Source organism: Dermacentor andersoni, chromosome 7 (assembly GCF_023375885.2).
Source record: "Dermacentor andersoni chromosome 7, qqDerAnde1_hic_scaffold, whole genome shotgun sequence".
Lineage (NCBI taxonomy): Eukaryota > Metazoa > Arthropoda > Arachnida > Ixodida > Ixodidae > Dermacentor > Dermacentor andersoni.
The window spans coordinates 153,610,087-153,625,056 of NC_092820.1; the positions used below are offsets into that span (position 1 = coordinate 153,610,087).

General features: G+C 47.9%; 1 protein-coding gene across 1 annotated transcript in view; it reads left to right on the forward strand.

Moving 5' to 3' along the window:
* The first annotated feature begins 954 nt into the window (after nt 1–954).
* The window catches only part of LOC126533553 (kelch-like protein 10), a 35,327-nt gene continuing 21,311 nt past the window's right edge, over nt 955–14,970 (forward strand). Inside the window, exons 1-5 of the mRNA XM_050180715.3 lie at nt 955–1,405; nt 4,284–4,491; nt 9,419–9,568; nt 10,107–10,309; nt 14,211–14,289. Coding sequence (XP_050036672.1) covers nt 1,137–1,405; nt 4,284–4,491; nt 9,419–9,568; nt 10,107–10,309; nt 14,211–14,289 — 909 coding nt within the window. The 5' untranslated portion in view covers nt 955–1,136. The remainder of the gene's footprint in view (nt 1,406–4,283; nt 4,492–9,418; nt 9,569–10,106; nt 10,310–14,210; nt 14,290–14,970) is intronic.

The following is a 14,970-nucleotide window of genomic DNA, read 5'->3' on the forward strand; positions in this document are numbered from 1 at the left end:
TCGCAATGATCGGCTGCCCTCTGTTCAGGGCTCCGCTGGCCTCTGCTGTCTGTCGTGCACACCACACGACGATGTTTTGTCGTTGTCCAGCGACAGCTGCTACGACAGAAGAGAAGTGAAATTCCACGCTGGAATGATCAGCGGCAACGGAGCCAGCTGTGGAAGGCGACGACGTTCGAGCCATTGCTGATGATGATAGTTTTTTGCCCAACGGACCCAGTGCGGAACAAGACGACGACGACGAACGCGCGAGCAGTGGCACTAGCGCGTTGCGTCGTTTGCGCAGAGACTTTTTTAGCAGTTCTTTTTGAAAAAGTTGTACAATACATTTTTTTTTTCAAAGACATCTGTTCGTACTCTTGTGTTTGGGACCTGTTTGGGTCCCACGTGTGACAAGGATAGTTCAAGGGTGCGTTACAGGTCGCCGAGCCCACAGGGGTATGTGCCGTTAAGCTTGGACGCTTTCTCCACTATCACCAGGCCCGCCCCAAATGACGATTTGTTTTTGTCTACATCTCGGGACACATTTTTTCCAGATCTTAGCCATCGACAGTTTCGCTGTAATAATGACGCGTTGTTACGTTGTTACTGTGCGACCCAGCGACACGGATCAACCACTGACAAGTGAAACTCCGTTCACATAACATGCGATGGAAAAAAAGAGCCCCCTCACTGGATGGCGGCCAAGCCAACATGAGGTTGGCCGGACGAAATGCAAGCAACAAGGTGGCGGAGGTCACAGCAGCGCTCCTAGGTCTCTCGAAAGACTTGCAGGCGAGCGCGTGCAAGTTGCGAGCATGGTCAGGCCGAACGATAACGAAGACGAGGAAGTCACGAACTACGTGTCACAAAGCATACGAAAAACCGCCTGCTTCTTGGCCAATCCCCCATAGTGGGTATGCGCCATTGTCTGGGACACAAGACAAGACAAGACAAGACACAGTGCGTGCAAATCGCCGGTAGGGGGCTGTTGAAGCCGCCAAGTCCAGTCACACGGCGACACGGCTTAGTCAGCGCTCGGTCGGACCGGTGTGCTCTGGGCGCGCCGGTGGTGTGGCCGGCTGGGCGGCGCTTGGCTGTGACCAGCTCGCTCGCTCGCCTTGCCCTGGCCACCGCACTTTCGCAGTAACCCAGATATGTGCGCCGCCGTTGATACCGCGGAGAAGCCCAAGGACGCGGATGACACCGCCGGCAATACCGGCGACGGGGCCATGGTCACTATCTGGTCAGAAGCGGCGCTGCTCTTCGACGACAGTGGTCAGCGGCATGAGTTCGCGCCTCGCCCGGCGTCCAGGTCCATGCCTGGACTGCGGGAACAGAGGAAAACCCGCCAGTACTGCGACGTCGCGTTCCAAGCGCCCGACGGTTCGGAGACCTGGGCACATGGGTTCGTCATGGCTGCCAAGTGAGTGTCGATTGTTCCCGCTTGCCTTTTTTTCACTTGTCGAGTTTCCGCGCATGCACTTGCTTGAGGACCCGCTCCAAACCTTAACATCCGAAGTGCTTGAACGATTACAGTGTGCGAGTACCGCTTCTCCGTGATAAACACAGCGCCGCTGTTTGCACGCGTGTCTGCAGTGGCCGGCATCTTTTTCACTTAAACGCGAAGAGTGCGGGTTGAGTCTGCTGTGGGGTGCGTCTATAGTCGGTGACAACCTAAGAATTACAAGGTTATGTTGTGCCGCGCTACGTACTTACAACATGAAAAATCGGGTCGCACAATCCGATGAGGGCGAATAGTACAACCTTTCAAAAATTGCATCCGAAATCGCTCGGTACTCCTGACCACTGTCGGCAGCCAAGGCCATATACCAGGGTGGTTCAATACTTCTGATGATTCAAGGACCCTGGTTATATGTACAATAACATGAACACAGTTTCTGTGGATACGCCAGCCAACTGAGTCTGCTTATTTGCGTGACGCCAAGTGGTTTCGAATGTTTAAAACAACCGTTTGTTTTTTTGTTTTCTTACAAAGCGGTCTTTGTGTCACTGACTGAACGTCTGTAGGGCAAATTTTATGGTTGATCATGATTTCACTGCCCAATCATAGCTAAATTTTTAGCTTCAAACAACTAGCTTTCATTTTACAATTAACTTAGCATTTACATTAGGAGAGCGAAGTCATTAAGACCTGAGCGGATTCGAGCAGACTCGGCTCTCTTTCAGAGGGGAAAGGCAGGTGTACTGCGTTTTTGTAGGAGGAGCTTGTTTGTATTGTCACCGACTACAGACGTCCCCAGCTCAACAGCTACCGCGTTTTAGACCAAGTAATCAGCACGGTTTTCATGAGGCAGACAGCACAAGTTTCCTTTCCATTAATTCCATCAGAGCGAATTCAAGCTGAATCGCCAATACTTTGTCGGGCTCACGTGGCGTCGCACGTCGAGGTGAGCCGTGAGAAAAGGAGGCATCAACTATATGAGATAACGAAGTGCCTTCGGTTTCTCTTTTCCCGCCGGTTATCCAGCGACCGGCCACCATCCCGGCTCGTGTACTCATTTACATACATTTTACCAATAGGCTCGCTCGAGTATACTTGATCGCCAGCTGGATCGCCAGTGTTGGTCTTACTCGATAAGTAACCCGGAGATCCAATTTCGGCTTGGTAAGTCCGCTCGACCGGAGTTTGCCGAATTCATGTATGCATGCGAACCATGGGTCGGCTCAGAAAATGGATTTGAAGCTAATAACTTTCCTTGGCTCTTTCGGCCGTTTTCGTTTCGTGGTGGTGGATGGTCTGACTTTCATCTTCGATGTAAAGCGAGTTACGGGGCCCGTTCATTGCCGAGGGCCGACTATAGGTCTTCGAGACTCGCGTGGCTGTCGTGCGAGAGCTATGCGGCGTCTGAAAGTTTAGGTGTCTGTGGTCGGTGGTGGCACTTGCCGCCTCTCCCTGCCACTTGGGCTGATGGTTGCGGGGCTCGCGTATTCGTCGCCGAAATCCGCTGAGCGTCTCTTGTCGAGATGCGCCGTTTTTCCTGTCTTGCCGGCTCATTACAGCTTCGCTTAGACTAACTCCCACAGTGCCTGAGGTCTGCATGATTTCTGGTCTCTGTGCAGTAAGCGATCGAGCGGAGAAGTAAGCACACGGTGCGCAGCCATTGTCGTAGCATTGTTAATTGTCGTTTCCATTGTCCTCATGCCATCATGGTCATGCTGCCGTCGCCATCATCACGTGGTCACCACCTTCACCGCCGTCATGCCATCGTAGTCATGACGACGTCGTGCCGTCTATTTTGTCCGCTTTAGATGTGCTATCAGATACAATTCACAGAATTGCGATATCATTTTTTCTTGCTGGGTTGCGGAGTTGTAAACTTGATAGTATCGTTTTCTGAAAATTTGCGATTTTTGCCAATTTTTTATAAAAAAATGACAGCCTAAATCGAAAATTCGAAACCAACAGTCACCAGATTTTAAGTTTTTCTTTTAAATGCAGCAAACCCCGTCACATTTTGTGCAGTGGTTGCCGAGAAAAACGAATTCTCCTTTTACATGTATTTAGACAGGAGCACCCGAGCTAAATATTCCTCTTAACGAAATGCATACAAACCTGGTCGGGTCGGTCTGGATCAACCCAGCTTCTTAATCAACTCATCCTCGTAATTTTTGTAAATGAATTACGCTATAGTGTGCGGTGTTGCATCGCACATTAGCGGGATCTTGCTCACTCGTGCTACTGAGCTCGACGTGGAGCTTTAGTTAACTCATAAAGCATAATTTCATCGGGTTGCGGCGGCTCAAGAAAGACGACGACGACTGAATGCACGAAGAGGGCGAGCAAAGGTCACATATATTTACTCTATTTAGTTACTGTAAACTTGATATCTATAACAATTAGCTTTTAGTTTTACGAGTTCCAATTATTAATTAGGTTTCATTTTTTTTCCTTCAAACTCTTGTTGTTTGTTCAACCGTAGCACCACCCGTGTCGTGGCCGACCCCCATTCTTGCGCCATTTCACAGAGGAACAACCAATCAACCTAGATCAGATGTCGCACGCACACGAAAGAAAAAGAGGAAGTGCTTGCGGTGTTCTTATAGTTTACAGTATCCATTTTGAAGGTGTGTAGAATGAGGGTCACGCGTCTTTGTGCACTCGTTTATGCTGCACCATTGAAGGGTTGAGCACCGTTTCATTTTGGTAACGGAAGTAAGAAGGAGAGCTAAGCATAAACCGCTTCCGCAGTAAAAACGGCAGCTGCGACAAGGTTCTTTGTTCATCGTAGGGACACAAGGCTAACGCACTATGCCGTCACTATCGATCATTTCGCGTGCAGGTATTCTGGCTGCTACGAGCTCTTCGTTCTTGCCAAGGAAGGCATGAGCCCCGAACAGGAGTGGCCCTTGCCCATCAGGGTGGGGGTGCAAGACCTGGAAAGCGAAATGATCGAGCTGCTTGTCGACTTCGCCTACCACATTCCTCTGCACGAGCGCGTCGGCCTTCACAATGTCGGCAAGGTGCTCGAGCTCGCCGAGAAGCTCAAGGTGAGTTGTAGCCCCAGACATGGGGCCGGAATGAAATAAATGTTTCTCCCTCTCTGAAGGTGAATCTTTTGCAGCGAGGGCGCTTCTGAGACCTCGTCTTGAGGAGACAGCACGCAGAGGAACATTGCCGTTAGCATGTATAGTCCCGTGTCATGATTTTCGATCATCGTTCTATGGGTCTTGGATCGAGGGTACGGCTTTCGATGGTGGTGGTATTGAAACGCAACGATGGCATGCCTCTGGAGTGTTTGAACCTGCGTTTATTTGAACGCTCCAGAGACATAGGGGGAAGTCTGTCTTCAAAAGCCATGCCATGCCTGGTCGTGTTATAGCTCATGGAGTTGCAGAGCTCGCAGGGACTGTAACGACGGGGTGTAGTCGCAGAGAGCATGTTGTAATGCAGCAAGGAGGAAGCAGGGACCTTTGAGTTACCGTTACGGCTAGCATCTGGTGTGAGGCAGAATACCTCATTTAGAGAAAACATATTATGGGGTCGATCGTTCAAAATGACAAATGGTGCTGTTTCTTGCCCTAGTTTATCAAACTAACGAAATTAGATTTTCGCCACGAGTGGTGTCTAAAACATGGCGACTATGGTGCCTCCTGGCCGGCTTGCGTCACCTGCATTACGGCAAAGCATGGCCTTCAATGTCTAATGTAGGCATCACAAGAAATGCCAGCGAAAACAACTTCGCATTTTGTTTTCTTGAGAAACCAGTCGTGTAGTGTTGATCATGCAAAACAATTAATGCCATGTTGCCTCGGAATTTGCTAAAACAACATATCTAACGTAGCAGTGGAAAGTACATAATAACAAAAAAAGTTGTGCTTAAGTTTTGCCTAATCGTTCGTTTTCGAATAACAACACCGTATGTACAGACACTTGATGTGTCATTGACTTGCTTTAAAACAAAGAGCGAATGTGCTTGAGGGTCCCCCATAAAGGAGGCTTCATTTCGCGAGCTGACCGTCGTCCAATGTCCTCGAGGTCGGCGCGCCAAATTGCGTGCCTAGCAGAACGTGACCTTTGCGTGGTGTGTGATTCTCCTTGCTCAGCTGTTGTTGTCTCTTGACGAAACGGCACGTACATACCAATCCAGCAAAATGTAAACCTGTAATGCCCAAACATAGTTCCACTCAAAGGAAAATTGGAACAACTTGTTCACCCTTATTCCTGCCAACGGAGAGCATATTTATAAAAAAAAACTCAGTGAACTGTTGCTTGAGTTATAATCTAATTGGAAAAGTAACGATTAATTTAGTCATTGGTCTGTTGAGCTATCCAAAGCTGAAACTTCACTTACCTAGCCTAAGTCAGCATTTTGAGACATCGAACACAACGTATAGCATACGCATGTGTAATATCTTTGGCATTATAGCGCTAACCAAGATTAGCTGGTAGGCATCCCGGCTCCGACGACCGAGAGTCAAACCCGCGACCACGTGTTTATAAATGCGGGTGCACATCATAAGGAACATCGCGTGGTCAAAATTGGTCCGAGGCGGTCGACTACGCTGGCTCCTCACGATTCGGTGAAATTAATTTGAAAGTACGTCCAACGAACACATCTATCGGTACGCGGTTTTCAATCTGCTCTGATTAGCAAAAAAGCTCTGAGACGGTGTCACCTGTGTTTTTCGTAACCGCGCATCTTGACATTTACAATTTGCAGCAATTTGAGCCAGGGGCGCGGACGCTATGAAGCCTACGTGCAAACAGCGTTTGCATGTGGGCTCCCTAACAGGCGCTGGTGAACAGTGCCACGCGCGGCAGCGAATGAAAAAGTCGGCAGCACGCGCAGTCGCGTCGCCGCGTTGCGTACTGGAGTACGGGGTGCAAGTTTCTGCCTCTCGCGCATTTAATTGTTCGCACAAGTCTGCCGTTCAGCGTGACAACAGCCTCGAAAACACGAAAAGCCTACACCCGCCAGTGAAAAAAGCTAAACATATTTCAGTGCTGGCAGTGCAAAACAAAAACATGAAAACGGAGGAGCAAGCTTGCACCACTGCTGTTGGCAAAGTCAAGTGTGTCACGCTTGTTCGCTTTGGCGTGCCAATTTTTTTTATCCGTGTCAGGCAGTCATTCGAAGGGCTCTAGAGTGTATAACTGAGGTCTCTTATTAAAGGGGGACTCTGGAGCTCTTAGCCTCTACTGCCCGCCACAGCTGATGTGCCGGCAGCTTCGGGCAGGTGCAGCGAGAGGGCGTGATGTGATGCGATCGCCATGTTGAAAACGAAAAGAGATGCCGAGGATTCGTCGAAGAATATAAAAAGCGTGAAGAAACTTGTGTGGACAGCTGCTTCGCAAGCACTAGGAGAGGGGCTTTTACCATCGCGCTGCGCGACACGACGACTGTGACATCTCTGAAGGTCCCGAAACGCATGCCGCATTTATACTCTTGTCACAAAGGGACTTCGTATCACGATTTTGCTCGATCCGAATATAGTCTATCGCTATCGTTGGCTGTCGTGTGTCCCGTCATGCTGAGTGGGCTCACCTAACTCGATTCGCATTGTTGCTCCGTGCAGCAGCGACCATTCTTCATCGTGATCAAACATATTTTTGACCCCATCGGGTTTTATCGCGATCGAAAGTGCCCTTGTTGCACTGGTATTAAAGGCATGCTGACATGGTATTTTCGACTATTCATTTCTTTGGTGTAAATGATGTAGCTCTAAACCCTGGGAATAACATTGACAAGAGTCAGAGCGCCCTAAATAATTTAATGATAGCTTTCCTACAGCCAGTTTCGGTTAACTTTTCCCGGAGGATACTGCGTTGTGGCGTCCCGACGTAGTCTGTGGTCACGTGGGAGCAGGACAGTGCGACGTTTTAACGCTTGCTCCGGCTTGCTAGATCGCCTCATATACTGCTATTTGTTGTGAGTGCCGATGTGGCAGCATATTAGACCACCGAGCAAGCAGGAGCAAGGGCCAAAGCTTCGCAATGTCCTGCTCCCACGTGACAACACGGTTTGGCGTGACGTCATTACACAGTATCCCCCTGAAAAGAGAACCGAAACTAGCTCTAGAAATGTTAACTTACGCTAACGGCACTCTGACAAATTTGAAGGGCACCGTTTTGGGCTAGGTGGTCTGGGCGAAGCACCGAACCGAGACGACCTGAGACAGAAAAGAGTCGTGCTCCAGGGACGGCTGTAATACCGTAGTTTCATAACTCTTCCACCGTCTAAAATAAACATTGGAGGCCGTGTCGGTGGAAAAGTGGTTTTTACAGCGCCACAAAAGTTTGCGTCACTATGTAAAGAAAAAGGGGAAGGCAATACGAGTAAGACGATATGTACAAATAACCACAGGAACCAGTACGTAGATTGCACAGAAAAAGTGCTATACGAGATCCCGCTTGACTGCGGGAAAAGGTACATTGGCCAAACGGGCAGATGTCTGAATGATAGTCTTCGGGAACATAACAATAATGTACACAAGACGGGCTAAGGGCCTCTGGGCTTACACTGTCGGGATTTTGGTTGTAAGCCGATGTTCAGTGACTGCAAGGTTGTAGCGAAGCACAATAATCAGACGATGCGTGCGATAATTGAAGCGGAAAAAATTTATGGCCTTTGGAAAAACTGCGTCAGTGTGGCTTCATCGAGACTATCACAAAAACAAATTAGTTACCTTAACGGGGCCGGATTTTGTGAAAGCGGAGCGATAGGTGCGTAGGCCATCGGCATGTGTGCCTTTGGGTATTACACTTATTATTAATTAGAATTGCGAATGCACTTGTGCAAGTCTATTGTTGTGATTGCGCATGCATATTTTATGTCTTTCGTGTTACGTCACCATTTATGTATGTATATATAACCACTCGGCTTCCTACCATTGAAACCAGTTGAAAGTTTGCACTTGTGTCTGTCGTCCCCAGTCCTCATTCCATGTGGTGCGCAAATAGCATCGATCGGCGGAATTGTCGCTGTTTTGCTTAAGTTTAGATGTCTAGTACTTTCGTTTAACGCAAAGAATTATTGTTAGAAATTGCATGTCAGTACCCATTTAGCTAAATAACGACCAAAAGACAGAGCGATTCAAACCGCCTCTGCCCTCCTCTCGCAACACCAACTCGCGGAGTCGAGATGCCACACAGTACACGGTCCATATTGTTTTTGCAAATGGGCTGTACCTAATAGTACGCCTGTGCTGAAACGCTTAACTGCTTGCAATTTGCCGCTACAGAAATGTTACCGAACGACACGTCTGTCCAAACAGCCCGCGCGTGCTGCCAAACACACACTGGAAAGCACAATGTGCGTCGCAGGCGCAAATCAGCAGGTGCTCAACGTGTCACTCAAAACGCGTCGAAGAAGTGCAGCAGCGATATTCTACGTCGTCACGATCAAACTGTCATAACTGAGCTACAAGACGAAGCAACAACGCTACCGCGAACAATAGCAAGTACACTCTTAAACTTACACCTTTTGTGTCGTATCTGCCCACACAACGATTATCGTCATCTGTCTTGTCCAAATTTCCTTCCTTTAACGCTGCGAGCAGCCCGGTACTTCCAAGCCATGAACCGCATGCGCGTTTTCAGAGTGACAGAGTATTCTCGGCAGGAAAATAGCGAGCGCAGCGTTTTCAAGAAAGGAAACGCAAGAAAGGCAGATGATGATTATGCTTGTGTGGCAAATATACACCCCAAATGGTGTGCATTTGTCTAAGAGTGTATTCTAGAAAGGGGCAAACGTTGGTTTTCCGACTTACTTGATCCACGAACGGCGATCAGTGTTGTTTTTCCTTTTTTTTTTTTTTCGCACGTGCGCTGAAGATGGTGATGCGTCTGTCCGCTAGGGGAAAGAGTGGCGCTGGTGTCTTGCGGCAAGCTATACTTTGGGAGCCCCGTTGTTATATACGAAGTTTGCCGAAGTGCGCAGAGACTTCACCTATAAATGTGATTTTCACAACGCAGGTAATCCGGTTACGGGATCATTGCCTCGGCGTCCTCAGGCGGAACCTTCAACCGGAAAACTGCATCGAAATTTATCATATCACCTCGAGCCGCGGGCACCCGGACATCGCTGGAGAAGCTTTCCGCTATCTGATTCGGAACTTCCGCGAGGTACGCACACTGAAGGTGGATCGTTTTCAACAGAATAACGCGTCATAAGTACAGCTCGCATTTCCCCATCGACCTTGAAACTTGTGTTCACGCACTTGGAAAGAAGGAATAGTTGCTCGGAACTTCACAAAGATAATGTAATAATTCAAGTCTAAGGACATCTGGAATGTCCAAACAGGAAGATTAGGGAAATAAATGTGTTACACGTCATTTATTTTTTATTTTTTTATTTACACAATACTGCAGGCAGCAATGTATCCCAAGCAGGAGAGGGTTTACAAAATATGCTTTTTTTAACAGTTTTACAAATGAATTATAACATGTGCATTCAACAACGCATTCCAGTAAATGATTCCATTCTTCGTTCAACGCCGCTCAACCTCGCTCAAGAACTACGGCGCTAGTTCCCTTCAGTAGCTTTTACAGCGAACTGTTCGTTACTGCTTATGCTGCGGCCCTTAGTGATGACACCACAGGGGCGGAACCGGATGTCTTAGACCCATTTACACAACACAGAGGGCGTCTATGCGTTGCGCAGGTCTGGAAGAACAGCACCCAGTTCGGGGACCTAACACCAGAGGAGCTCCGTACCATCCTGGAAGACGACAGACTGTGCGCTTCCAGCGAGGTAGAAGACACGTTCAGCGCCATCCTCGAGTGGATCTCCGCCGACGTGACCGAGAGAAAAGCCTACCTCCCCAAGTTGCTGCCGCTCGTGCGCTTTCCACAGTGTTCCGTCATGTGAGCGCGCCCTGCCAATGTCATCCGCGTCTTTGTAAACGAAAGCGATGGTCTGCAGTGGCGTAGCCAGGTGATGGCACACCGGGCACGTGCCCTCCCTCTTCTCTGAAATTTCTACATTATTATGAGGCCTGCCCAGCCCCCCCCCCCCCCTCCCCGGTCAAGTGCGTACCCCTACCCCCCCCCCCCCCCCAAAACCCCCTTCCGAAAAAAGAAATTCTGGCTACACCACTGGCAACGGCTGCACGGTGCGTCGACTTTGTCATCGCGCATGGGATCTCATTCATTTCATGACCTCTCGGTGAATCGAGACACTAGACATATTTACACAGTGGGACAGCCGCTTTTGTGGGTGATGTTTGTACCGACTATAAAGTGGGGCTACATTTACTGTTTAATTAACGAAAGCTTTCTTTAATTCGTTGGCATCGACGAGGGAAACCATGGAAGTGGGGAAGTGGGTCCGATTCATGCTTGGTTGCGGGAATGAGAGAAATGAAATGAGCAAAAATGCAGATTATTCTGGCGAGATGGCCCGTTAACACTGTAGGTCAGCATTTATCCTTTCTGAAAGAGACACCGAATTCTTACAATAAGCCACGCGCACAGTAAAATGTGACACACCGCTGATCGCGCCATCTTGCAGCCAGAGCTCACTCGTGTGAACGGGAATGACGTGGAATGATGTGACGGGGAAGTCGCGCCACCATAGACACACTCCGAGACAGTTTTTGAATAAGCCAGTGATAACATTTTATCCGAAGAGAACGCTCGCCCTTTCCTTCAACATACTGAAGTCCGCGACCCCGTTTATGCCTCTTGTGGCTCGCCGATAAGACACGATAACCATGAATTAGCCAGATTCACTTGCGACATCATGACAGAATAGTAGTTAAGAAACATTGTGACTGATAACGCCGGTAGCGCCGTCCAATGGCGGCGACAAATAGACTATCTGTTCCGAAATTAAGACCTTTAATATCACTTGGCTTGACGAATTAATAACTCGAGGCCACGGTGATAACCAAAGGCCAGCGCGATAATGGGCAGAGCAACACGGGCAGCATTCAGCGTCGTCACACCAACACAGCTTCGAGTGCAGAGCCACGCGAGCGCAGATAGACATGTGTAAGTCGGCTATAGCGAATTCGTATTAGCGCGTAATGGCCACGAGGAATATCTGTGCGTTGCCTATATGCAGAGCTCAGCCGCCGTGCGCCTGCGAGCTGTCCCGGACGTATGCGCTGCGCGGCTATCGCGCGACGCTTGATGCGCTGCACGTTCGCGCGCAGCACACACCCACGATGCGCAGTTCACGTAGCACACCAATAATGAAATGATATGCACTACACTCGAACTCACACAAACGCCTATAAGAGCATAATAGCGTCCAAATCGAATTTTGTTATTGGCATGATCCCAAGAGCGGAGATCATCGTGCACACTTGCGCAACGTACAAAGGACATTTTTAGCGAATTTGTGTAAACTCTTATCGTTTTGAGGTGAATAGATGAGTGGCGAGACAAGTTACGTGTCCGGTTTTTTTTTTCTTTTTTTTTTTTTTGAGCGCGTCAGAAGCTTCCTCTTGCGTTTCTTTGAAAGCGTTGAATTGAAGGGAGGTCTCTTCGATTTCGCCGCGCCTTCTGAACGAGTTTTCGAGGGCGCGGTGCCGCATGACTTTACATCGTGCATGCAGTACAAGGCTATCACGGCACGTGTGCGCTTCGCGGCTGTCGCAAATCGAGGATAAAAGTTGCAACGAATGAAACACTTTCGTTTGTAGCAGGGGGTTTACCATTCTTGCGCAAATGCGCACGTAGCAAAAAGTGAAGTCTATTTCGTTTTTGTTGCTTCAGTAACCGCTGCCGTGGCAGTTCTGCGTGGTGGGAGCGAAATTAAGGCCATAAATGCTATTTTGAAGCTTTTGCGATAAAAACAGTTGTTGGCAGGTTCCACAGTTTCGCGCCGTCTACGTCGTTGGTGGGCGTCGCTCTCTGCAGCTCAAAAACTTGGCAGCGCCAAGATCGTCGGACGGTTGAGCGAGTAGAAAGCGCTTTCATTGATGGAAGTGCCGGTGAAGCCCAGTGGGCTTCCACCAATCAGGGAGGAAATTTTCGGTCACCTGACTCAAAGCTCGGTTCCCTGCAACACCACGAGACGGTGTTAGTTGCCCTTCCCACATCAATATAAACCAATTGCGGGTAACGGGAACGCGCGGTCGCTCCCCGCTGTTCCCTTCGTGTGCCGGTGGCTGCGCGGGCGAACACAAAAGTTAGAATTTTGTGAATGGAGGAAGCGGATTTTTTTTTTAGGCTGTCATATATTTTTCTTAATTCTTGAAAGTCGCAGAATTTTGGAAAATGAAGCTCTGAAGTTTACAACTCTGTAATTCAACTACGAAAAACTGCATCGCAGTTCATCTGGCCCGCATAATAACGGAGAAAATTGATATATTATAAACCGCTCTGAAATATACTACTAATTTGTGAGTAGGAGTTTTTCAACATCCTTGTAAACACTGTAACAAATTTATTGCTGTGAGCCGTAAATTTATGCATACAATTTGTCCGCTTTAGATGATCTAAAGAAGGCAGTTTATAGAAACAATGCGATATCGGTTTTTGATGCAGAGTTACCAAATTTTCGAACTTCCTGCTTCTATGTTTTCTTTTTTCAAACTTAACCAATTTTGGCAACATTTGTAAAAAAAAAAATCCAGCCTCCAAATAAAAGTTATCCTTCCTACAGTCACTAGCATTTAACTTTCTTTCTCAAATTCAACAAATTTCATTCGAATCAGTCCAGCGGTTTCCTCATACAAGTGTCTCTGCGCTTTACATGTATTTGAAATGGCAGCATCATGGAGTTTAGTGCGAGCTAAAGTTTTCTTTTAAAACACATTCACCCTACACTCTCGTAACCGTCGTGGAATCCTTTTCTTTTCCGTCTAGAAACTCGTGTCAGCAGAAAGCCGTTCGCAACGATACAAGCTCGTTGGTTCCAGACATTTGCTAAAGCACCCGCAAAAGTGCTCAGGCATCAAACTTGTACTTTGCCGCCCTTTGTATAAGTTTTGAATTTTCATTCTCACCATACGTTATACGCGCGCATGGTATCGGATCATATGAATGCGCTAGAAAACGCGACACCTGCAGTATCATTCATGTAGACGCGGATGAACATAGGTTATCGGCTTCGCGTTGGTTCCGGTGTAAGACAATATGCCTGACATAGGCTTTGGCTTGGCTTTCGATTTCGGCTGGTGGAAAGTGCAACGAGTGTATATGCTTTTACGGGACTCTTGAAGCCGAAGGTGTCCTTCGCACCGTTTGTTTTATCTGATGTTAAGCAGACAATAGTTTTCGTCGTAGCAAACATGTCCGTGGAAGAAAGGGTTAGCGATGATATGAACGTTGTGCTGATTGAAATCATGCGCACTTTTGTTATGTATTATATTGAAGTGGCTCACCTTTGATAGGTTTAACTGCCGAGGTTCCGCAACAACGCGAGGTGGAGAAGCCAATAATGGAAAGTGAACCGAGTTTATTGCTAAGGATGTTCTTTCTAGCCATATATGTGCTATTGTTTAATAAAAATGCAGCTACTGTAGGGACCATCTATAGTTAATTGTTGCATGAAAGCTTAGACAATGAAGACTATATTCTGATATCAAGTCCCTTCGATTTCGCTGCACTTTCTCAACCAGTTCGCGAGGTGCAGGCGACATACTTGCGTGCGTCTCGCGTTCCGTTTTTAGGTGCCAGACAATATAGATAATCACGTCAAATTGTGGTTGCAGCAGCGCGTCCCGTCCGGGTCATCAGAGCCCTGGACAAAAAGCTGCTTCGCTTCGGGCCACTTCACTTTCCACAGCATAGCTTTATTTACGCCTTGGTGCAGGGAGTTCGAGAAAGTCATGACCCACCCACAAGTCCAGGGTGACGGAGACTGCCAGAAAGTGCTGAACGTGATCTACCAGGTGCGCTGCATGGTCCTTTTCTGCACGATGGGACGCTCACCGAAAAATAACTTACACCATTAAAAATGAATATGGGTGTAAATCGGTCGTACACTCTTAAATGTACACTGGGCCGTATCTTTCCGCGCAACGATAATCGTCATCTGTCTTGCTTTCATTTCCTTTGTTGAAAGCGCGGCGCTCGCTACTTTCCTGTCGAGAATGCTCTGTCGTGCTGATAACGCGCATGCCGTTCGTGACTGCAGTACCGGGCTCGCAGCGTTAAATAAAGGAAATGCGGACAAGACAGATGCCGATTGTTCTGGGGCAAGATGACCGGAAGGGTGTAATTTTTCTTAAGAGCGTATAACTCGAAACTTTTCGTCCTTTACACTCATAAAAATGAATAATGGTGTAAACCGGTCATATAACTCAAACCTTTATGCATTTTTACACCCTTAAAGAAGAACAAGGGTGTAAATTATCGTGTAACTCAAACCCCTACACCATTTTGGTACACTCTTAAAAGTGAATAAGTGTAAATTGGTCGCATAACTACTACCCTTCCACCCAGGTAGGATGTAAAGGTTTGAGTTATATGATCGATTTATACCCTCATTCACTTTTAAGAGTGTAAGTAATTTTACCGTGCTTGCTCTATTCCTGATCAACACATGCTGCCTGTGATAGCGTTGGGCATGC